At 43.8% G+C, this 23269-nt stretch overlaps 1 protein-coding gene and 1 non-coding gene across 4 annotated transcripts in view; one reads left to right on the top strand and one right to left on the bottom strand.

Annotated features, from left to right (window-relative positions):
• Positions 1 to 23045, bottom strand: part of ELF2 (E74 like ETS transcription factor 2) — a 65262-nt gene extending 42217 nt beyond the window's left edge. For 2 of the 3 annotated variants that reach the window (XM_037497805.2, XM_054689990.1), the window contains exons 1-2: positions 23028 to 23045; positions 6375 to 6614 (exon numbers count right to left, since the gene is read on the bottom strand). In XM_037497805.2, coding sequence (XP_037353702.1) covers positions 6375 to 6446 — 72 coding nt within the window. In that variant the 5' untranslated portion in view covers positions 6447 to 6614; positions 23028 to 23045. Of the gene's footprint in view, positions 1 to 6374; positions 6615 to 8721; positions 8753 to 23027 lie in introns of those variants that run through there. The other variant, XM_037497807.1, reaches the window with a different exon arrangement.
• LOC119234962 (small nucleolar RNA SNORA18) lies at positions 17894 to 18024 on the top strand. Its single transcript, XR_005122733.1, has one exon. It is a non-coding gene; the product is annotated as a small nucleolar RNA SNORA18 (small nucleolar RNA).
• Positions 23046 to 23269: the final 224 nt, after the last annotated feature.

The following is a 23269-nucleotide window of genomic DNA, read 5'->3' as shown; positions in this document are numbered from 1 at the left end:
GACCCCCACTGCGGCACACTGCTGTGAAGTATCACAGCCCTGAGAACAAAAAGATTTGACAAGTTTCTAGAAAGAAAATACACATCCCATACAAAGAATCAGTTCTCAGATTGGTCTTCTCAACATCACTGGAAAACAACAGAGCCATCTCTTCAGAAGTTAAAGGAAAATTATTTCCAACCTGCAATTCCTTACCAAGTCAAACCATTTTATGAAAGCACAATAAAGGTATTTCCTCAGACGTGAAAGATCTCAAAACATTTACCTTCTACCCATCTTTTCTAAAGAAGCAACTATAGTGTATTCCATAAAAAAAAAAAAAAAAAAAAAAAAAAGAATAACAGGAGATGACTTCACATACAGAACACTGGAAGCCCAACATGCAGAAGAGTTGTTTCCTTAGAAGGGTGCTGGAGGGAGGGCCCAGACTGCAGTGGCACAGCCTGAGACCAGCGCTCGGTCATCACAGGAACAGCCACTCACCGTCCCCAAGGACGTATCGCCCAGGTAAGCTTCCTCCAGATCTCACGTGAACCTGTTTCCTCTACCTTGCCTGACCACCTGAGTCAGCTGAGCGTGCAAATCTCCCCTCCCGGATGTGTTCTACTTTGATCTATCTACTCGGTGCTGGAATCAGACCACAGCGAGCTGGCCTCCCTTTCCGTATGACTGGATACCTGCTAAAGGACAGGAAATGCCAAGGCCACGTGGCAGCACTGCCAGGCCCTACCCCCAAGTACTCACTTGCCACACTGCCCACTTAGTACCTGAGCAGCAGCTCTGGAAACACAAACTGCCAACTTAACATCACTACAGAAATGTTAGCCAATTCTTCAAACTTAACGTGTCTAAACGGAATTGGTTTAGTCTCTTCCGTGACCCCAACCTGCGTTTGTTCTTCTCTAAATCTGTTTTCTTAGAGACTGTAGTAAGTTTTACCTCACGAAGTTCCTTGAACATTAAATACGCACAAAGTACTTAGTTAGCACAGTGTCCAGCAAAGTAAGTACTCGAAGCATGATGGCTGTGACTATAAATTACCACAGCACTGGTATTCCAACCACTACTAGTCCTCAAGTCGAAGGGAAAATCACTACGTTCCATCATGTAGTGTCTACCGCTCTTCAAATTCACTGGTCTTTCCTTCTATAGTGAAGAAAATGTAGTGAAATTTTCTTTTCCAATAGCATGGATTTCTAGTTTCATTTGATTTTTTAATGTCTCTCATGCCTCACCTCTGAGGTTCATGTTTTCTTTTAACTTCTTAAGTACATTCAAAAGAGCTATTTTGAAGTTCTGTCAATTATACCATCTCTATTATTTGTATTTGTTTTTTATTATTATTTTTTAAAGATTTATTTATTTATGCATACAAGAACTGGGGTACAGGCCAGAGGTGCGGGGGATGAGAGGTTTCACCAGAGACAGAGTGGAGAACAGAACAGACTGACTGACTGAAATGCACTGCTGAGGGGAGCAGCGGGCGAGACAGGAAAGGTCTGCTGCACCATGAGGGTAGCTCCCTGGCCGGCTAGGAGATGGAACTTGTGCTATAGAGGCTGTGGATAGCTTCACAGTGCTGTGCTTAACCCCTTGCACCCTCAGGGAGGCCCCAATATTTCTGTGTTTTTTCAAGTTATAGGTGATATTATTCCCATTTCTTTGCATTTAACATATTTGAGGTTAGATATGTAAATTTTACATTGCTGGGCCCTATGTTTTGTTGTTTTAACAGTGTTTATAATGACATATTAAGTTAGTGAGAGATCAACTTTCATGGCCTGTTTTGAACCTTTCTAGGGCAAGTCTGGGTTACCTTTTATCCTAGACACAATTCAGCCCTACCACAAGGGTCGCCCTTCTGGACTCTAAATGGATGCCTGGGCTTTTAACAATGACCTCCATTCTAAGTGACTGAAACTATAATATCTCCCAGTACTAAGTGAACTCTGTTAAAATTTTTCAGTCAATTACTGAATTTACACTTTTCTGGTTGTTCTCTGCCTGGCTTCATGGAATTTCATATTACACATTCAGTTAGACAAATAGAGTGCAAGGCAGAGTTCTGGTATTCTTTCCCTGGGGAGCTTCTTATTCTCAGAGACTCTGGCCCTCAAATTAGTTACCCTCTCCAAATTCCAAAGTTTGTTTCCACATTTCAGTGAGACTGTCCTCGTCTGACTGGGTTCCTGTTCCCCAAATTGAAGTCTGGAAAGTGGCTCCAACAAGCCATTACAATCGCAAGATCCCCTTCTCTTCTCACCAGAAGCACAGTCCTCTGCCACCTGCTGTGTATGTCTTGGTCCTTCCAGACTACTTGACTCCCCAGACTGAGAAGTTTATAAACAGCAGAAATTTAACTCAGCCGTTCTGAAGACTGGAAGCCCAGGATCAGGGTGTCTTTGTCATCAAGTCATATTATTTCCCTACTAACACAGCATATGTCATATGGCATATTAGTAAGGACATAGTATATCTATGCTTATAATGTTGAATTATACCTATATATCTAAATGCTATTTGGTAATTGGATTTTTAATTTTTTTTAAGATTTATATTTATACAATAGCTGGGGTACAGGCCAGAGGAGCAGGAGGGTTAGGATTCACCAGAGACAGAGTGGGGAGCACAGGCAGACAGACCGAAAGCACTGCTGAGGGGAGCAGTGGGTGCAACAGGAGAGGTCTGCCATGCCATGTGGGAATTCCCTGGCTGGCCAGGAATCAAACCCGCGCTGCAGAGGCTGTGCACAGCTTCAAGGCGCTGTGCTCAGCTTCAAGGCGCTGTGCTCAACCCGCTGCACCACCTGGGAGGCCCTCCTTGTTAATTTTTATGTAATATTTATTTTTATATATTTTATATATGGTTTTTGTATCTATACTCATTAATAAGATTATAGCTTTTTTGTGTCTGTCAGAAACAGAATTATTCTACTTTATTAAATGTATTTATTTATTTATGCAGACAAGAACTGGGGTACAGGCCAGAGGTGCGGGGCATGAGAGGTTTCACCAGAGACAGAGTGGGGAGCAGAACAGGTGGATCTACTGAAATACACTGCTGAGGGGAGCAGCAGGCGAGACAGGAGAGGTCTGCTGCACCATGTGGGTTGCTCCCTGGCCAGCTGGGGATCAAACTTGTGCTGCAGAGGCTGTGGATAGCTTCACAGTGCTGTGCTTAATGGCTTGTACCACCAGGGAGGCCCCTAAATGTATTGGTTTTATATGATTAGGAGAAAAGTTCTAAAATATAATGCCTAAAAATCATTAGTAACTCTCCAAATGTCCACCATTTTTGTTTTAGCTTTTTTTTAATGTTGGGTAATATCTATGTTATTTTCAGTTTTCTCTACATGTGAAAAAAGGTTTAGACATCTTCAATTTCACTTCACTGACTGGTTAAATGAGTAAGAAAGTAATGTGTGACAGTTAGGAAATAGCTGCAATACTCATGAAGAAGACTAAATGTTGTTTTTTTTTTTTCTGTTTTATTTTAAATGTTGATATTTTAATTTGAAAACTGATTATTCCTCTTTTTCCATGACTTCCTTTTGCTCATACAAGTCCATCTCCATAACAAAGAAAAAACATTTGCCTCACTTCATAAATAAGATATTGCTGAGTATTTCTATAGTCTTAAAAAAGATTATCTTTCATGATGAATAATCCGAATTAATTTTCCTTTTAATCCTTAACACTTGCTTAATAATCAATAAGGTGACTCTGACTGGCTTATACAATATCTAGACTGGAGCTATGATTATAAAATCGACAGGTTAATTTTTTATCTTATCCCACATTTCAGAAGAGATTATTAGGTGTATAGAGGAAATACATTCCTGAGAAGTAGCTCTCGAGATAAAAATCTACCCAAATACAACATTATCTCTAAAACTTCCTTTGTAAAATTTTAAGTTATTTCAGGTCCTACTAGTTTTTCTTTCTTCATGGAATTCTCTTCCCCAGATGTCGCCAAAGCTCAACCTCTCACTTAATTTAGGTCTAAACTACACAGACGCCTCTTCAGAGAAGCCTCCCCTGACCACCTTATTAAATACTCTCTGCCATGTCCCCAGCCATCTGTAGGCCTGATTTATTCTTCAAGGTCCTTCCAAATACTTCATCCCTGGCACTTAGAAAAGGATCTGACCACAGAAAGTGGTCAGTTAATATTTGTTGAAGGAACAAATAAATGAAAGTAACTGAACATCTACATGTATAATTTGAAGAAAAAGTTTCCCAGGATTAGTTAGCTGCCTCTCCTCTGGTCCATGCTACTTTAGGTGCCTGTGATGGCCTTAGGTGACAGTCACATAATCCTTTGTCCTTGTGCCTCGTTAAAATGACTTCATCTTTCAGATTACTTCTTCAACAACAATTAGTTCTTGGCCTCCCTGGTGGTGCAGCAGGTTGAGCACCGCGCTGTAAATCTGTCCGCAGCCTCTGCAGCACGGGTTCTATTCCTGACCGGCCAGGGAGAAACCCACATGGCGCGACAGACCTCTCCTGTCTCGCCCACTACTCCCCTCAGCAGTGTCTTTGGTCCATCTGTCTGTTCTGCTCTCCGCTCTGTCTCTGGTGAATTCTCTCACCTTCCCGCACATCTGACCTGTACCCTATTTCTTGTATAAATAAATAAAATCTTTAAAAAATAAATAAGTAAAATAAAATGAGAGCCAATGTGTCCATGAGGAAAGAATCATACATTTAAAAAATAATAATAATAATCAGTTCTTCAGGCCACAACACCTAGGATTCCATGTAAAGGAAGAAAAAATAAACTGTCTAAACAAAACAAACTGTTAAATTCTTTCCCCCATATTAATGACACCCAATCAGCACAAGCTGAGTATATTCTGCCCAGGGTTCACGCAAAGAGAAATATCAACAGAGTAAAAGCATGGAACAAAGAAACAGCAGTTAAAGCAGCAATAATTAGTCTCGATGATGTAGAAGAGAATGGAGTCCCGCAGTTCCTGCTCTCTTTGATAAATCCTATCTGGAAGTGATCACAAAGAAAGCAAGTCTTCAAAGTAGAAGGAGAAATTGATTATGAGCGTAAGTCATATTCTGTAGCTGTGGTTGAATGGACTCTGAACCAGTGTTTAGATTCAAATACAACAGGAAAATGAGTTATCAAATCCATAACAAAGGAAAACCAACACCCTCACTTAATCCCCTTCCCACTGAATCTGATGACAGCAATCCTGGAAGACCCAACAGTCTCCAAGCACACAAGAAGAGAATCCAGACTCCAGAACCCACAGCCTCAAGTCCCAGCTTGTTTCTCAGCCATGTCACTGTACCAGCAATAGCAGCATCTTTCACCGAATAGAGAGAAAAAACAGATTTCTTCATATAGTAACTCTGCATTCCCCTACCACCTCTCTGCCCAAATATGTGTCCATTACTGAAACAGCAGTATTATGTCTTCATTGAGACCCTTCCCAATATCCAGTCTTCATCGAATGGTGGAAAGAGAAGTAACATCCTGAAGTCCATGCATTTCTGGTGATGGTTTTCCATTACCATATTATCAATAATACAAAAAATAACCAGATGTGCAAATGATGCAAAATTCCACACATACAAAATCCAAAACCTGAATTTTTTTTCTCATTTACTATCTAGTCTTGTGTGATTATGATGGAGTCCCACACCAGATTAATTACAACAGAATAACCAGGGCCTCCCCGGTGGCACAGGGGTTAAAGTCTCAACGCTCTCAAACTACAGGCAGCCACTGCAGCATGAATTCGATCCCCAGTCAGAGAGCAGCCCACATGGTGCAGCAGACCTCTCCTGTCTCCCCACTGCTCCCCTCAGCAGTGTATTTCAGTGGATCTGCCTGTTCTGCTCCCCACTCTGTCTCTGGTGAATCCTCTCACCCCCTGCACCTCTGGCCTACACCCCAGTTCTGGTATGCATAAATAAATAAAAATAAATCCTTAAAAAGAAAAACAGAATAAACAAAAAACAAAGACAACAACTAAAGGAAATACAATATTCTAATTTAGGATGAATCTAGTTTAGATGTTTGGTACAATATATACCCACACATTCTAGAACCTAAAACAAACGATTTTATCAAGAATTCAAACCTATCTCTCAAGTAATACTAGAATTCTTTCTACCACTGTTTTCCTTCCCTTTCATTCTAATACATGCACGTTCCCACAACTCTGCTGAGCTCTGTAGTACCTTCTCAATCTTCTAGCACCTAAATTATAAGATAACACATCACATATACATATATAATGAACCATTGTACCCTTCTGGAAAACTCTCAAATACCTATTACCCAGCAATTTCAAAACTAGCTCATGCATTGATTTCTATAAAGAAAATAGAAATATAATACATTGGATGCCTAACCTCTTGATTTTTTACTCCATTGCTGGAAAGCTCCAAGATAGAACCTCCACTGTCAACCACTGCTGATGTCATTGTTTATTCCCCTGAGGAAGCTTCAAAGGCTATTAATCAATGTAATTAAAGGTTCATGGATGACTGCCAGTGTTATAGATTTGCATTATCATGTTTTAATAGTCAATAGAGATGGAGTGGAGTAGATATCCAGAAATCCAGTCTTCTAAAGATGATTAACCAGAGAGCCTAAAAAGAGGAAGAATTCAAAAGTTATTAAAAATACACAATATAGAGCATAACCTATTTTGCAATCTAATTTTTAGCATTTTCATAAACTGAAAAAAAAATCGGTATAAAAGGCCCTGTGTCAAGAAAGGGCAGTAATGGGCATTCTGCTTCTTCAAACTGCCAAATTCATAAATGTGCCCAAGTAAGTTCTTACTAAGTCATCGTACATGGGTGGTACTATGACATCTGTGTTCCAAGAGAGCAAATGTTGTAACTTCTCCCTTAATTAAGATGCACTTCTATTCCTGAAATACTTCAGTAGAAGTTTTTAAGATCGTTGTAAGCAATGAAAACAAAATGTGCTGGACTAACACAACTTGTAAGACTACTTGCCTGTTTGATAAATTAAAAGATTTATTGGTTTGTAAGTATTTCATTCTTCTTTGGCTCATATGGTTTGTTTATTTGAACAATGTAATTAGAATTGCCTTTTGTTTGTGGCATGCATGTTCTGTGTTCACATTTTGAATATTCTATAAAACAGATTAATCAGAGTTGCTTATAATCTTAAATACAATAGTTTGGAAATAAAGTAATGAAACCACTTGGATTACCTTAATATTACTTTATTCTTTCCTTAATAATTACTTTACTATTCATTAAAATCCAATATAGCTAATGGTTTCAAGTAAACATAATCCAAGCCTTTTATTCCTCTACCATAGATGAAATGCCAGTGTGTACATTACCTAGATTTTTGCATTAGATTATCCCTTAAAAATCATTTTATTTGGTTTTATGAATGTTAGTTTTCTTTTTTTTTTTTTAAATAATGCATCTCCTTGACTTTTTTTTTTAAGATTTATTTATCTGTGCATATAAGAGCTGGGGTACAGGCCAGAGGTGTGGCGGGGCAGGGGGAGAGGTGAGAAGATTCACCAGAGACAGAGCAGGAAACAGAACAGGCAGACTGACTGAAGTACACTGCTGAGGGGAGCAACAGGCGAGACAGGAGAAGTCTGCCTCGACATTTGGGTTGCTCCCTGGTCGGCCGGGGGATCGAACTCATGCTGCAGAGGCTTCAGACTGCTTCATAGGTTGCATCTTAATCCCTTGTGCCACCAGGGAGGTCCTGAAGTTTTCGGATTTCTTTTTTTTTTTTTTTTTTAAGATTTATTTATTTATTTTTACATACATACAAGCACTGGGTACAGTCAGAAGCAAGGGAGGGTGAGAGAATTCACCAGAGCCAGAGAGGGGAACAGAACAGGCAGATTGACGAAACACACTGCTGAGGGGAGCAGCGGGCACGGGCCGGGGATCCAACCAGCACTGCAGAGGCTGCGGGCAGCTTCGCAGCCCAGCAGTCAACCGCTGCACCACCAGGGGATGCCCTAAAGTTTTCAGATTTCTAACAGGACTTTTCATACAAAAAAAAAGAGAATGTAGAAAAATTAAGCATATTTAAAGAGGAATGAATATACATTTGTAATAAATCATTCCATTTAGTATTATAGCCTGTAGTAGTGTGACTACTGGTAGTACACAGTTATATAAATTAAAAATGAAGAATTTCCATAAACGTGTACAATAAAAAGAAAAACCTCACCTAAATACTATTAATACCCTTGCAGTTTTAACAACAGAAAATGGGGTAGGAAGTATTTTAAGAATAAAAATTAGGAAAAACCCACAATGGCGGGCCTCCCCGGTGGCGCAGCGGTTGAGCGCTGGGTTGCGAAGCTGCCCGCGGCCTCTGCGGCGCTGGTTCGATCCCCGGCTGCTCCCCGGCCACCAGAGGAGGGTCCCACATGGCGTGCAGACCTCTCCTGCCGCCCGCTGCTCCCCTCAGCAGTGTCCTTCGGTCCTTCTGCCTGCTCTGCTCCCCGCTCTGGCTCTGGTGAATTCTCTCACCCTCCCGCGCTTCTGACTGTACCCAGTGCATGTATAAACAAAAACAAACAAACAAACCAGCAAACAAATAAATAAAAGCATGCCTCTATAAAAAAAAAAAAAAAAAAAACCCACAATGGCATCACACTAAAGCTCATTAGCATCATATAATGTATTTTCAAATTTTGTTTTCTAAACAAAGCTAATGATAACAGAAATGATTTTTACTTACAATTTGAATGTTAAGTACTCTAAGCATCCTTCATTATTTTCACAAGTTGGCAAGAGCTAAAGTATAAACCAGCAGTTCTCTGGAACTACTAGTGGGGAGGCGGCGGGAGGGAAGAAAGTATTAATATAATTCTACTGAAAAAGCATTTTGCCCAAAATAGGTGTGACTATGTTCTTTTTTTTTTAATATTTATTTATTTATGCATACAAGAACTGGGGCACAGGCCAGAGGTATGGAGGGTGAGAGGATTCACCAGAGACAGAGTGGGGAACAGAACAGGCAGACTGACTGAAATACTCTGCTGAGGGGAGCAGCGGGTGAGACAGGAGAGGTCTGCTGCGCCACGCGGGTTCTCCCGGGCCGGGGATGGAACTCAGGCTGCAGAGGCTGGGGACAGCTTCACAGGCTGCATCTTAACCCCTTGCACCACCAGGGAGGCCCAGACTCAGAATGTTCTTATTATGACAAAAAACTACCTCCAAAGCCTGACACACCCTATGTAGTAAATGTAAGAAATTATGTCTAGGCTATTGAGTAATCCAAAAGTTTTTCTCAAACTTAACATTTTAAGTCACCTAAAAATGAACAATGATGTAAATAAAAAATAAAAATATATATAAAATAAAATGTAATCTGAGCATATAAAAAGAAAAAAAAATTTTAACTAACACTTACTGAATAATGGCAGACCCATGATTCACAAGCTCTGCCCCATATTGTGAGGTGTACTTCAATCAACCAACAGGTTTTTAGTAAGTAGCTGACCCCCAGGAGTATAAAATCTAGTCAAAAAACACCCACAAAACCCACTATGAAACAAAGTTCTCCCACTCTGTCTCCGGTGAATCCTCTCACCCCCCACACCTCTGGCCTCCAACCCAGCTCTTGTATGCATAGATAAATAAATCTTTTTAAAAAGTAGTAAAACAATGTTAATGATACACTTCTGCCGATTACCAACTTAGCACCCACACACATCTAAACGTCTCAAGTCTCCTCAAATATCCTCCACCATTGGGAGGCTTAGCTACTGACTACACGTGAGATCTCATCAGGCCTCGCTCAATTATTCTCTTTTTCCTTGGTTTTCTCTTAACATTGGCTTCTTTCCCTCAACACCGACACAGCTACGAGACTATCCTCTCACACTGGAGGAGTCCTCCTCCACCATCACTGCAGCCACTACAGTTCCCTCCTTTCTCAGATAAGGTTCTAGGGGAAAAAAACCTGTACTGTCTCCACTTCATCTCTCAGGTACGCCTTCTTTGATAGTTTGATCCATCACCACTCAGCTGTTTTACTAAATTCTGGGTGTCAAATCCAATGGACATTCTGTCTCCACAGGACTTAATGTCGATGAAGCATTAGACAATTTTGATCATTTCCTTCCTTGAAACGATCTCAAATCTATCTTTCCTCTCTAGTTACTCCTTTTCTACTCCTTCTTGCAGGCCCATCCCTAATTTTCAAGGGACCTAGGGAAGTCATACACCAAAGGTCTAAATGAAGTTATAAATCACACTAACAGGATATTAAAATTATTACTCTACTCTCCTATCTTGACTTACACACACTTTTAAAACAATCTTAGGGCCTCCCCGGTGGCGCAGTGGTTGAGCGCTGGGTTGCGAAGCTGCCCGCAGCCTCTGCAGCGCCGGTTCGATCCCCGGCTGCTCCCCGGCCACCGGAGGAGGGTCCCGCATGGCGCGCAGACCTCTCCTGCCGCTCGCTGCTCCCCTCAGCAGTGTACTTCGGTCCTTCTGCCTGCTCTGCTCCCCGCTCTGGCTCTGGTGAATTCTCTCACCCTCGAGCTTCTGACTGTACCCAGAGCTTGTATAAATAAATCTTAAAAAAAAAAAAAAAAAAACCTTAAAGGCTAAGTTCTAACTTGGAATCTTCCAATATCCTCAAGTTCTATAGGCTACAGGAGGACAACTCCCTTCCCCTGGCCTTAATTAAGCCTGTCCCTTTTTCTCTTTCCACCTTTGGCTACACTTCATATTACAAGGAGTCTCATGTATATACTGTCAACACCCCAACCCACATGTCCAGGTCCTGGCTGCAGGCCTGCAAACAGCTACTGTTGGCCATCCCTATGTGAATTAAACTAAAATATATTTGACTTTGTAAAGGGGATGGGCATTGTTGAAAATTAGAATTTTAATATAGGAGGCGATTCTAATTCAAAACTGACACTATTATAATACTAAGAACTGTGGCTGGTAATCTATACTCAGATACAGTTTGGTTTCTTTCTATAAGACCAGCTATTTTGTTGGCAAAATTAAGCCTTTTAATATGGAACTCAATTCCTGAAGTACTTCCGTTTTTTATTTTCATTGTTCCTGTTTATTTTTCTGAAATTACCTACCTAGTCTGACAGGATCTATAGTTTGTAGGTAGTTTATAATGCTAATATAATGACAGACTCAATAGTAAGTCTCAACCATGTATTTTTCTAGTTACTGAGCCAGGCATTTTTATACACTTTTCTTCCCTTACAAAAGTCCTGTGAAACAAGTGTAATTATCCCACTTATCACATGAAGACTATTCTGACACTATGTAAGAGCTAGTATGATTTAACAGTTAAAAGCCTGCTGGCCATTGTATTCTCAGAACACAGTAGATGCTCAATAAGCATTTGTTGAATTTTGGCTTTACATATAATTTACTTATAATAAGTGTAATGTTATAAATATATAAGAACTTATGTAACTCTAAGTAAGCTTAAGCACTTATCTCTTTAAAAGTCAGCATTAGGGTTCTCCCTGGTGGCTTACAGGTTAAGTCAGTCTCAGCTCTATCACTGCTATGGCCTGAATTCCATTACAGGCCAGGCACAGCAGACCTCTCCAGTCTCGCCCGCTGCAGTGTATTTCAGTGGATACACCTGTTCTGCTCCCCACTCTGTCTCTGGCAAATACACACACACACAAACACACACACACACACACACACACCCGCACCTCTGGCCTACACCCCAGTTCTTGTATGCATAAATAAAATCTAAAAAAAAAAAAGTATATTAAAATTCCTTTTATACTGCCCTGCCAGTTATCCAACTAAGATAAAGTTCTATGTTCTTAATCTTATACACATGTTCTTAATGTGACAAAAAATAATCATTACATCCATATGACACATAGGTAAGAAGTAAACTTTAATAATTTAGATGATTTGTGACATCACTAAATTCTGTTTAAGATACTTTGATTCTCTCACTGCCAAGAGTGTCTTGGTTGATTTCTTTATCAATCAAAGAAAAATGCCCGGGTTCCTGGGTATAACCTAATCAATGCTGATTTGTACAATCTATTTTGTGATGGTAAAATTGTAAAAAGGATCTAAAAACACTGAATAATCAAATTTTACAGTGACTTAAAGAAATGATGAGCACAGAGACAGCAAGACAAAAATCAACCTGAAGCAAAAGCTGCTAATGCCGCTTAGTGTGCTCTTTTTGTATTTTTAACCCTATTGATCTCTGCCACCATTTCACCTATGTTCAAGTTCTGGGGCAACAACAATAACAGTCAAAGTAAATGATTACATTAAAGTGATCACATTAAATGTGTCTCAGAACCCAAGCACCTTGGGGTGGAACACAAGGACCACAGGCCTGACTATTGATCGATGACCCTATACTTTATGATACTCATCCATAAACTTACTCCATGACTTTTTATAAGAAATATTAAGCTGTGGAAATAATGTAGTTAGTTCTATGTATATTCGTGAATAAGCAAGCATATTTCCAATCAAGTAAGAACCTCCCTTGTACTGGGAGGCCTGGTCAAGAAAAAGTAACTGTTGGGCCTCCCCGGTGGCGCAGCGGTTGAGCGCTGGGTTGCGAAGCTGCCCGCGGCCTCTGCGGCGCCGGTTCGATCCCCGGCTGCTCCCCGGCCACCGGAGGAGGGTCCCACATGGCGTGCAGACTTCTCCTGCCGCCCGCGGCTCCCCTCAGCAGTGTACTTCGGTCCTTCTGCCTGCTCTGCTCCCCGCTCTGGCTCTGGTGAATTCTCTCACCCTCCCGCGCTTCTGACTGTACCCAGTGCATGTATAAAAACAAAAAACAAACAAACCAGCAAAACAAAATAAAATAAAAAGCATGCCTCTATAAAAAAAAAAAAAAAAAAAAAAAAAAAAAAAAAGTAACTGTTGGGTCCTCCCTGGTGGCGCAAGGGGTTAAAACACAGCACGATAAAGCTATCCACACGCAGCCACTGCAGCAGGAGTTCATCCCCGGCCAGGGAGCTGACCCACATGGTGCAGCAGACCTCTCCTGTCTCGCCTGCTGCTCCCCTCAGCAGTGTATTTCAGTAGATCCACCTGTTCTGCTCCCCACTCTGTCTCTGGTGAAACCTCTCACCTCTGCACCTCTAGCCTGTACCCCAGCTCTTGTATGCATAAATAAATCTTAAAAAAAAAAAGTAACTATCAAAAGTCAAGGCTGATACCCTGACCATAGCTCAGATGTTTGGAAAGTGGCAAGTTTGGTTACAGTAACCTCTTACACATCTAAAAAGAAACAAAAAAGGGCCTTCCCAGTGGCGCAGCAGGTGAGCGCTGGGTTGTGAAGCTGCCCGCAGCCTCTGCAACGCCGGTTCGATCCCCGGCTGCTCCCCGGCCACCACCAGAGAAGGGTCCCGCAAGGCGGCACCGCAGACCTCTCCTGCCGCCCGCTGCTCCCCTCAGCAGTGTACTTCGGTCCTTCTGCCTGCTCTGCTCCCCGCTCTGGCTCTGGCAAGTTCTCTCATCCTCCCGCGCTTCTCACTGTACCTAGTGCTTGTATAAATAAATAAATAAATGAACAAATAAATAAATACAAAAAAGATTTTATTAAGGCAGTGAAGCTGAGAGAGAGGCATTCAAGACTTATGCCATGCCCAGCCATTAAGAAAACCTAGAATCTAGTTAGGTTCTGGTTCAAGAAAGCAAATTGGGAGAATTTGTCTTTTACAAGCAAGGATAATTTGCCGGTGCGTCACCTGGTGTCCTAGAGACCCTAGTGCAGATAATTCTAAAACCTCATCCAGTGTCTTCACTTTCACGATTTAAAAAGGAAGAAGGGGCCTTCTTATCCTTTAAGAACTGCCTGTTTGTGACTATACAAATACCCCCTTTTCTCCTTTTCTCGTTCCTTAATAAACCTGCCCTTTCAAAATGCAAAAAATAAATAAATAAATAAATAAATAAATAAATAAATAAGTAAGTAAAGAAATGCATTTTACAAGAATCTTTCTAATATTCTGGCTTGATAGGAGATGATTAGGAGTTCAATAAAATGAACTTCTGGAAACAATAAAGGGATAGTAACAGCTAATACTTATAGAGCATCTGTTCCACGCCAGGCAATGTTGTAAACACATGTATGTATTAATTCATTTAATCTACACAGCCTACAAACACAAAACAGGTATGCCAGCATTCTCAGTCCACATGTGAGGAAAGTGAAGCATGGAGAAGCTCTAGTCGAACGACAGGCAAGTGACAGAATGTTAACCTCAGGCGTCTGTCACATGTCTCTTCTCTTCAACTGAAAGTGTTTTGCCTTCACAACTGCAAGTTTTTAAAATTGAAGCTGTGGGGGCCTCCCTGGGGGTGCAGGGGTCAAGTCTTCGCGAAGCTATCGCCATCACTGCAGGTGAGTTCGATCCCCAGCCCCAGCCCCAGCCGGGGAGCTACCCCGGGGCGCAGCCCTCCCCTGCCGCCGCGCTCCCCTGGCAGGGCGCCGGCGTCTGTCCGCTCTGCTCCCGCTGTCCGCGGCGACTGTCCTCGTGCCCACACCCCTGCCCCACACCTCGGCTCTTCCCGCACAGGGAAATTAAAAATAAGTCTGAAATCAGCAAGGGGCAGTCTCCCACCTATCCGGGGAGGCTTTTTCCAACCCGCTTCCTCCTTGGCTGTGACCTCCGCGGCCAGAAGCGTGAGCGCTCGTGGCGGGGCATCTCCTGCCTCGTATCTAAAGAGCTGTCCCCCTTCCAAAACCAGGGCGGCCGGGCGGGGGCCAGAGGGCGCGAGTGTCCCGCGCGCCGCCCCGCCGGGGAAGAAGAGCCCGCAGGGCCCCGGCCGGGCGCCCGCCCACAGCCCGAAGACGCCTCCGCGCGCGGGGAGGGCCGGGCTCCCGGCCCGAGGTGGGCGTGGGGGGGCGTGGGGGCGCCGGAGCTTCTCTCTCCGGGACGCGGCCCCGCGCACACGGGGTGGGGGTGGGGGGGGCGCAGACGCGCGGGGTGCAGCCGCCCGGCCGTGGTGGGGGGCCCGGCCGTCGTGGGGGCTCCGCGCAGCTCGACCTGCCCCAGGCGCAGCGCGCGCCCACCCGCGGGCACGCGACCCCGGGCGGCCCCTCGGCCACCCCGGCAACACGTGCACCCCAAGCCCGGACCCCATAGAAAAGAGGAGCGCAACTCCCGGCACCCCGCTCGCCGAGCAGCCCCCGCCGCGGGGACGGGGACCCCAGGGCCGGCCGCCGCCGCTCCCACCACACCCCAGCACGAGCGGCGCTCGGCGCTCCGGGCGGCGGGCAGGTAGAGCAGGCCCGGCCCGGGCCGGCGCTTCCAGAATGGGCGGCCCAGGACGAGGCGCCGGACCCCCGACACAAAGCTTCCGCCCAGCCCGCAGGCACTCTCAGGAGCCGAACCCCAGAAGGCTCCGGAAGGACAGGGCACCCGGCCCGCGGGAGGCGGCGCGGCCCCGCCAGCGGCCGGCCCGGGCTCAGCAGGTGATGAAGCAACGCACGCCCTGAGCGGGCTCTGGGGGCTCCTCCCCGAGCAGCGCCCTGGAGAGCACGCTGGGGAGCAAGCCCATCACCCACGCTTTTTTATACTTTCCAGGCTCCCTGGCGGCGCCAAGAGTTGTCTCTGCACTGTGAAGCGATCCGCAGCCTCTGCAACGACGAAAGTTCAATGCCCAGCCAGGGAGCTACCCACATGGCGCAGCAGACCTCTCCTGTCTCCCGGCTGCCCCCTCAGCAGTGTGTTTCAGTTAATTCCACCTGTTCTCCCCACTCCGACTCTGGCTCTGGTGAATCCTCTCTCTCCGGCACCCACCCACACACACCCACACAGAGCCCACCTCTGGCCTACACCCCAGTTCTTGTATGCATAAATAAATAAAATCCTTAAAATAAACTACCCACAGAAAGGTTATAAATAAAATTAGTAAAAATGGGGTTCACTTAAGAAAATATTATAACCCTGACATTTAGTATAAGAGCCTAACTATTCTGAGTTTTAATTCTGCAATCACTAGGTTACTTGCCTGTGATCCTCCCAATGCATGAATTGGTTTTCCTGCATCGTTTCTGAAGCCCAGCCCTATATTCTATCCCAATGCCCCTCTAGGTTTCTTCATTTTTCATTGATTTTGGACGAGTAGAGGCCTATGGACCATATAAACTACCAGATTAGAGAAGATTTTGGTTTTATTCTTTGGTCAACTTTATAATCCAAAAATGCAAATGAACATGCAAGTTTGGGAACCAAAACAAATTACCTTCACCCCATTTTAAATGAATCATGTCAAGGATACTAAAGATGTCAACAGATTATTTTTAACTGTCTGCAATTTATCCTGCCCCAAATCAGCTTTTCTGTCATTTCTTTGTGAGGTTTTATTTACATGCTTATTGCAAATCCTTCTTTCTAGCCACATCCACCACTGTCTAGAAACCCAAGTCCCACTCAGGCTGGGCAACAGCTTTTAGAATCTGCGCTGCACAGTCATCCCCCAGAACAGACTGCACGAAACAGGCAACAACAACGATCTCAGCCCCTGGCTCAACCTTTTTTTGTTCCTGGTTTCCTTCTTCTACTTTAATGTCTCTAAAATATTTGTATCCTTTGTCAAGTCACTTTAAATTTTGTGGAAAGTGTAAGCGCCTTTTAACCAACAATACAATACTGAACATAGCATTGGCTATGTTAGTGTTCACTGAATATAGTCAACGTTATCTCCTTGCTAGCACAAATGGAACATTCTTCAGACTACAGTACATATGAGGCCATAAAAACATCTCAATATATGTGAAATGAGAAAAATCATATGAATTTTGTTATCCTAGTAAAGAGGCATTAAAGTAGAAATCAACAACAGCGTGAAATTTAGGGATTCCCAAATGACTGGAAATTTAACAACCCATTTTTTTTTTTTAAGATTAATTTACACATAGAAAAACTGGGGTGTAGGCCAGAGGTGCGGAGATAGGGGAGGTGAGAGGAGTCACCAGAGACAGAGTGGGGAGCAGAACAGACGGATCTACTGAAACACACTGCTAAGGGCAGCTGAGGGCCAGAGAGCTCCCTGGCCAGAGTTCAAACTCAGACCTCAGCAATAATAGCATGACAGTGCAGAGATTTAACCCCTAAGCCACCAACAAAGCCCTTAAACTACCCATTTCTAAATAATCTTTGGGTCAAAGAAGAAATAATCAAGGAAATTAGGAATTATTCTGAACTGAATGAAAAAATTTTTTAATTTTTTTTTAAGATTTATTTATACAAGAACTAGGGTACAGGTCAGAGGTGCGTGAAGGTGAAGAGGATTCACCAGAGACAGAGCGGGGAACAGAACAGGCAGACGGACCGAAGACACTGCTGACGGGAGCAGCGGGCGAGACAGGAGAGGTCTGCTATGCCCTGTGGGTAGCTCCCTGGCAGGGATCAAACCGGGCGCTGCAGAGGCTGCAACTTCATAGCACAGGGCTCAACCCACTGCGCCACAGGGGAGGCCCATGAAAATTTTTTAAAAGACATGTAAAAACGTATGAGATGCAGTTAATGGCACGTAAGTAAATTTCTCACTTTAAAATGCCAGTATCAGATGGGGCCTCCCTGGTGCCTAGAGGTTAAATCTCAGCACAATGAAACTATCTGCAGCCATTGCAGCACCAGTTGGATCCCCAGCCAGGGAGGTGACCCACATGGCTCAGCAGACCTCTCCTGTCTCACTCGCTGCTCCCCTCAGCAGTGTACTTCGGTCCTTCTGCCTGTTCTGCTCCCCACTCTGGCTCTGGTGAATCCTCTCCCCCCTCCACACACACACTCCTCTGGCCTACACCCCAGCCCTTGTATACATAAACAAATCTTTTTAAAAAAAAATAAAATGCTAATACCAGAAAAGAACAAAGATCTCAAATCAATAACCCAAGCTCCTACCTTAAGAAAACTAGGACAGCTGAGGTCTATCGGGATGGGGCTTTGCTATAGATGCACATCACTGCAAACACCTTGGAGAGTAAAATCGTGATTTGCTTTACTCACAGAGCTTAGTTGTTAGAACTGAGGGAAAGAACTACAAGACCGCTGATTCAAAAGAAGAAACTAGAAAAGGAAATATGCACACTGAGCCCAAAGCAAGCAGAAGGAAGGGAATTTTGAAGATTCAACAGAAATCAATGAAACAGAAAACAGAAATTGGGGGAAAATTTTTTAAACAAAACCATTTCCTTGAGAAGAGCAACGGAAGGTGACTAGCCATTAGCTACAATGACCAAGTGAAAAAGAAAACAAGCACAAGCTACCAAAATTAGAAATGACAAGAGACAAATCACGGCTATGCTAGCGAAACTAAAAGCACATATAGAAGTAAGATGAACTGCTTGCCAAAAATATTAAATAGCCTCAACGAAACTGACAGGTCCCTAGAAACACAATTACTGAAGCTAACTCAGAAACCAGCAGAAAAACAGAATAGACATAACAAGAAATTGAATTAGCAATGTAAATTTTTCCCAAAGAGAAAAATCCAGAGCTAGATGCTTTCACTAATGAATCCTATCAAATATACTCAAGTTCATAATAATACTAATCCATCATTAACATTTACAGAACATAGAAGAGAGAACATTTCCCAGTTTCTTCTAGGAGGCTAGTATTAGTATGACACAAAAGCCAAAGACATCAGAAGAAAACAACCAGTAGTGCCGAGACAGACACAAAAATACTCACCTTAGCTGAGCAAACCAAACCCAGCAATACATAATAAGAATTATATACCACAATCACATGGGGTTTACCCCAAGAACATAAAGCTGGTCCTCTCTGGTGGTGCATGGGGTTAAGATACAGCACTATGAAGCTATATGCAGCCACCGCCACACGAGTTCGATCCCAGGCCAGGGAGGTGATCGACATGGTGCAGCAGACCTCTCCTATCTCCCCGGTGCTCCCCTCAGCAGTGGATTTCAGTAGATCTCCCTGTTCTGCTCCTCACACGGTCTCTGGGGAACCCTCTCACCACCCCCACATCTCTGGCCTGCACCCCAGCTCTTGTATGCATAAATAAATATTTATATATATGTATATAAAGCTGCTTTAATATTTGAAAATCATTAAATGCAATAATCTAAATTAATGGAATAAAAGACAAACCACCAGATCATCCCACACACTGGATGAGATAGCTTGCCAGGACTGACGGGTTTCCCCAGAGGCAAGACTTTCAGTACTAAAACCAGGACAGTCTCGGACAAACTGTGACAGTTGGTCATGCTAACAGACACAAAAAAAGCATTTGACAGAAATACAATACCCCATCATGATAAAAACTGAACTATACTCTTCCAAATATGCAATACCTATTAAAATATATACATATACACACACACATACATGCAGCATTATTATACTTAATGGTGAAAAGCTGAATTCATCCCCCTCGTAATACAAAGATGTGTGCTCTGGCTATTCCTAATCAACAACGTACTGCCAGTTCTGGCCAAAGAAGGAAAGAAGGGAAGGAAGCAAGCAGAGAAGGAGAAATAAATACATTCTTGTTAGAAAGGGAAAAGTAAGACCTGCTTTATTCAGACAACTCATTATTGTAAGGAGAAAATATTGTGAAATTCACAAAAATAACGTAAGGACTAATAAATGATTTTAGTAAGATTAAAGGCTGTAAGAGCAGGATGTAAAAATCAATTATTTGTATACATTAGCAACAAAAATTCAGTATGGAATTGTAAAGAAACTTCGTTCACAAGTTTCTTCTAGCATCAGAAAAGAACAAAATACTTAGAAATAAACCAAACATTAAGTATAAATTTTATGTGTAAACATAAAATGATACTTAGCCTTAAAAAGGAGATCCTGCACTACATTACCACACCGATGAACTTCGAGGACATATACTAAGTGAAATAAATCAGTCATAGAAGAACAAATATTGCAAAGTCCCACTTATATGCGGTATCAACAGTGCTCAAACTCAGAGAATGAGAGTGGAATGACAGCGCAGGAGCTGGTGAGGAGGGAAAATGGACTGCTGCTAATCTGGGCAAAAATTTCAAGGTTTCAGTTGTGCAAGATGATCAGGTTCTAGATACATACTACACAACAGTGTGCCTATGATTAACAATACTGTGTGTGTACACTGAAAAAGTCGAAAAGGGGGTAGAATCAAAATTTCAAGATGTTAACAAGTCAATTCTAAAATTTGTATACAGAACCCAGAATAACCACAATTTTTAAAAAGAAAAACAAAACAGGAAGGCTTACATTACCCAGTTTCTTAACATACCAAAAGCACAGCAGTCAAGACAGGGTGCAAATGGCATAAGGACAGACAGAGAATAAAACAGACTGAGAGCCCAAAAATAAATATTTACATTACAGCCAATGGAGAAATGGATAGTCTCATCAACAAATGTTCGCAAATACATATGCAACAAATGAGTTTAGACCCTTATTTCACACAATACATAAAAATTAAGTCAAAATATGTAAGTTTAAGAACAAAAACAATAAAATACCTAGGAGAAGGCAGGGAGTTTTTACATGTGAGAACAGAAACATTATCTACAAATGATGAAAAGAAAAAAAAAAAACCTGGAGAAATTCATCAAAATAAAAACTTTTGTGCTCCAAAAAAAAAAGAATAGACAAATCACAGACTAGGTGAAATTATTTGCCAATCAATGATCTAATAAAAGACCTGCAATCAGGGGCCTCCCTGGTGGCACAAGGGGTTAAGTCTCAGCACTAGGACACTAGGAAGCTCTGCAGCCTGAGTTCAATCCCAGGCTGGGCCTGGCCTGGCCAGGGAGGTGGCCCACATGGCACAGCAGACCTCTCCTGTCTCTGGTAAATCCTCTCACCACCACCAACAACAACCCCCCCCCCACACACACACACCCCCCTCTGGCCTACACCCCAGCTCTTGTATGCACAAAAAAAAAAAAAAAAAAAAAAGCAGCAGCCAGATGATGGGGACTACATACTGGATGATTCCACTTACAGGAACTACCCAGGAAAGCACTCCAGTCAGTGGTTGCCTGGGACTCGCACTGAAAACCAGGATTAACTGCAAATCAGCTAAAAGTAATTTTTGGAGGTGAAAGAAATGTTTAAAAACTAGCTTGTGGGGGCTTCCCTGCTGGCACAGGGGTTAAAGACAGCGCAGTCAAGCTACTGCCAGCCACTACAGGAGTTCAATCCCTGGCAGGCCAGGGAGCAACCTACATGGTAAAGCAGACCTCTCCTGTCTTGCCTGCTGCTCCCTTCTGCAGTGTGTTTCAGTACATCTGCCTGTTCTGTTCCCCGGCTCTCTCTGGTGAATCCTCTCACCTCCCACACCTCTGGCTTACACCACAGTTCTTGCGTGCATAAATAAAGAAAGCTTAAAAAAAAAAAAAAAAACTACCTTGTGATGACAGTTTAACAAGTCTACATTATATATTAAAAATCATTGAGGGGCTTCCCTGGTGGCACAAGGGGTTAAGACGCAGCACTATGATGCTAACTGCAGCCACTGCAGCACAAGTTCGATCCCCCGCCAGGGAGGTGACCCACACTGCTCCCCTCAGCGTTGTATTTCGGTCAATCTGCCTGTGCTGTTCCCCACTCTGTCTCTGGTGACGTCTCTCACCCCCCACACCTCTGGCCTGTGCGCCAGCTCTTGGATGCATAAATAAATCTTTAAAAAATAATAAATAAAAAGTAAATAAAAATCACTGAATTGTGCACTCAAAATGGATGAGATGATGCTCTTAAGCAACCCCAAAAGATAATTTTTACAAGTGCACAGAGAAATGAAAATAGACCACACAAAAACTTCTAACAAATGTTCATAGCAACATATTCATAATAGCTAAAAAGTGGAAACTCAAATGTCCATCAACTAATTAATAAACAAATAATGTGGTACAGTTCTATAATGGAATATCACTTGGCAATAAAAAGAAACACATAAGCTACAACATGAACTTTGAAAATGATGCTGAGAGAAACCAGTCACAGATCACATACTGCATGACTCCATGTTCAAAACAGGCAAATCTAGAGCCAGAAAGTAGGGTTAGGGGTGTTGGGGGAAATGTGGGGTGACTACTAATGGGTATAGGGTTCCTTTTGCAGAGTAATGGAAATGTTCCAAAATCTATTAGGGTAATAATTGCACAACTCTGTGAAGATATTAAAAACCACTAAACTTGAAGCTGATGAATGAACAGCATGTGAATTTTAGCTCAATAAAGTTGTTGTATAACAAAACTTGGTGTACAACCTGTGAGCCTATAAGGCCATCAACTCTTGTTGGCCCTATTTCCTTAGGGTAGAAAAAGCTCAATGTTACAAATTCTTTCCAACCACGCTTTGCTTCTCGTGTGAATGAGTAGACACGTCTGAAATGAACAGCAATGATCAATTAGCGGGGACCGTGCTTAAACACTAGGCTGGGGGCCTCCCTGGTGGCGCAGGGGTTAAAAGACACAGCGCTATCAAGCTACTGGCAGCCTCCGCAGCTCCAGCCCCATCCCGGGCGGGCCAGCAGGGAGCTGACACGCGGGGCGCAGCAGCCCCTCCCGACTCCCCGCTGCTCCCCTCAGCAGTGGATTTCAGTAGATCTGCCAGTTCTGCTCCCCCGCCTCTGGTGACTCCTCACCCCCCCACCCCCAGCTCTTGTGTGCATAAACAAATCTTTAAAAAATAAAAATTAGGTTGACAGTAAACAGTCAAAATTCCAAAGTCCAAGATCGTCCCATGTTCCACTTGACGCGTTTAACGGCCAGGGGAGAACCGCATTCATGGGAACGCGCCGCGCAAACGGCGCCGCACCGGAGAGAAACTCCAACGACTCCCAAGTTACTTCAAATGCAACTCAAATGGTTTCCAGGTTCGTCCGAGAGCGTTCCAGCTCCCGAAGGGCCCAACCCGGGCCTACCCCACGCGGCGAGCGCTCCCCGACGCCTGCCCGGGCGGCGCGCCCTCACCTGCGGGGCCTCACCTGCGGGGCCTCACCTGCGGGGCCTCACCTGCGGGGCCCTCACCTGCGGGGCCTCACCTGCGGGGCCCTCACCTGCGGGGCCCTCACCTGCGGCCGCGCGCGGTCCTCGCCTCGCCGGGGGCACCGCCAGCCCGCGCCCAGCGCCCGGCCCCCGAGGCGGAGACGCCCGCTCTTCCCGCGAGGCGCCCCGTTTCCTCACGGGAGGGGGTGCCAAGAACTCGGAGAAAGGCCCCTCGAGCGGAGCGCCCGGGCGGCCCCGGGAGCCCCAGAAACCCGACGAGCCGGGGGGCCCGGCGCCGGGGCCAGTTCCCCGCCCTCCGCGGGCCGGG

Source organism: Talpa occidentalis, unplaced genomic scaffold (assembly GCF_014898055.3).
Source record: "Talpa occidentalis isolate TD23 unplaced genomic scaffold, MPIMG_talOcc4v2.1 talOcc4.8, whole genome shotgun sequence".
Taxonomy (NCBI): Eukaryota; Metazoa; Chordata; class Mammalia; order Eulipotyphla; family Talpidae; genus Talpa; species Talpa occidentalis.
The sequence above is the reverse complement of the archived record's forward strand: the minus strand, read 5'-3'. Positions and strand labels throughout refer to the sequence as shown.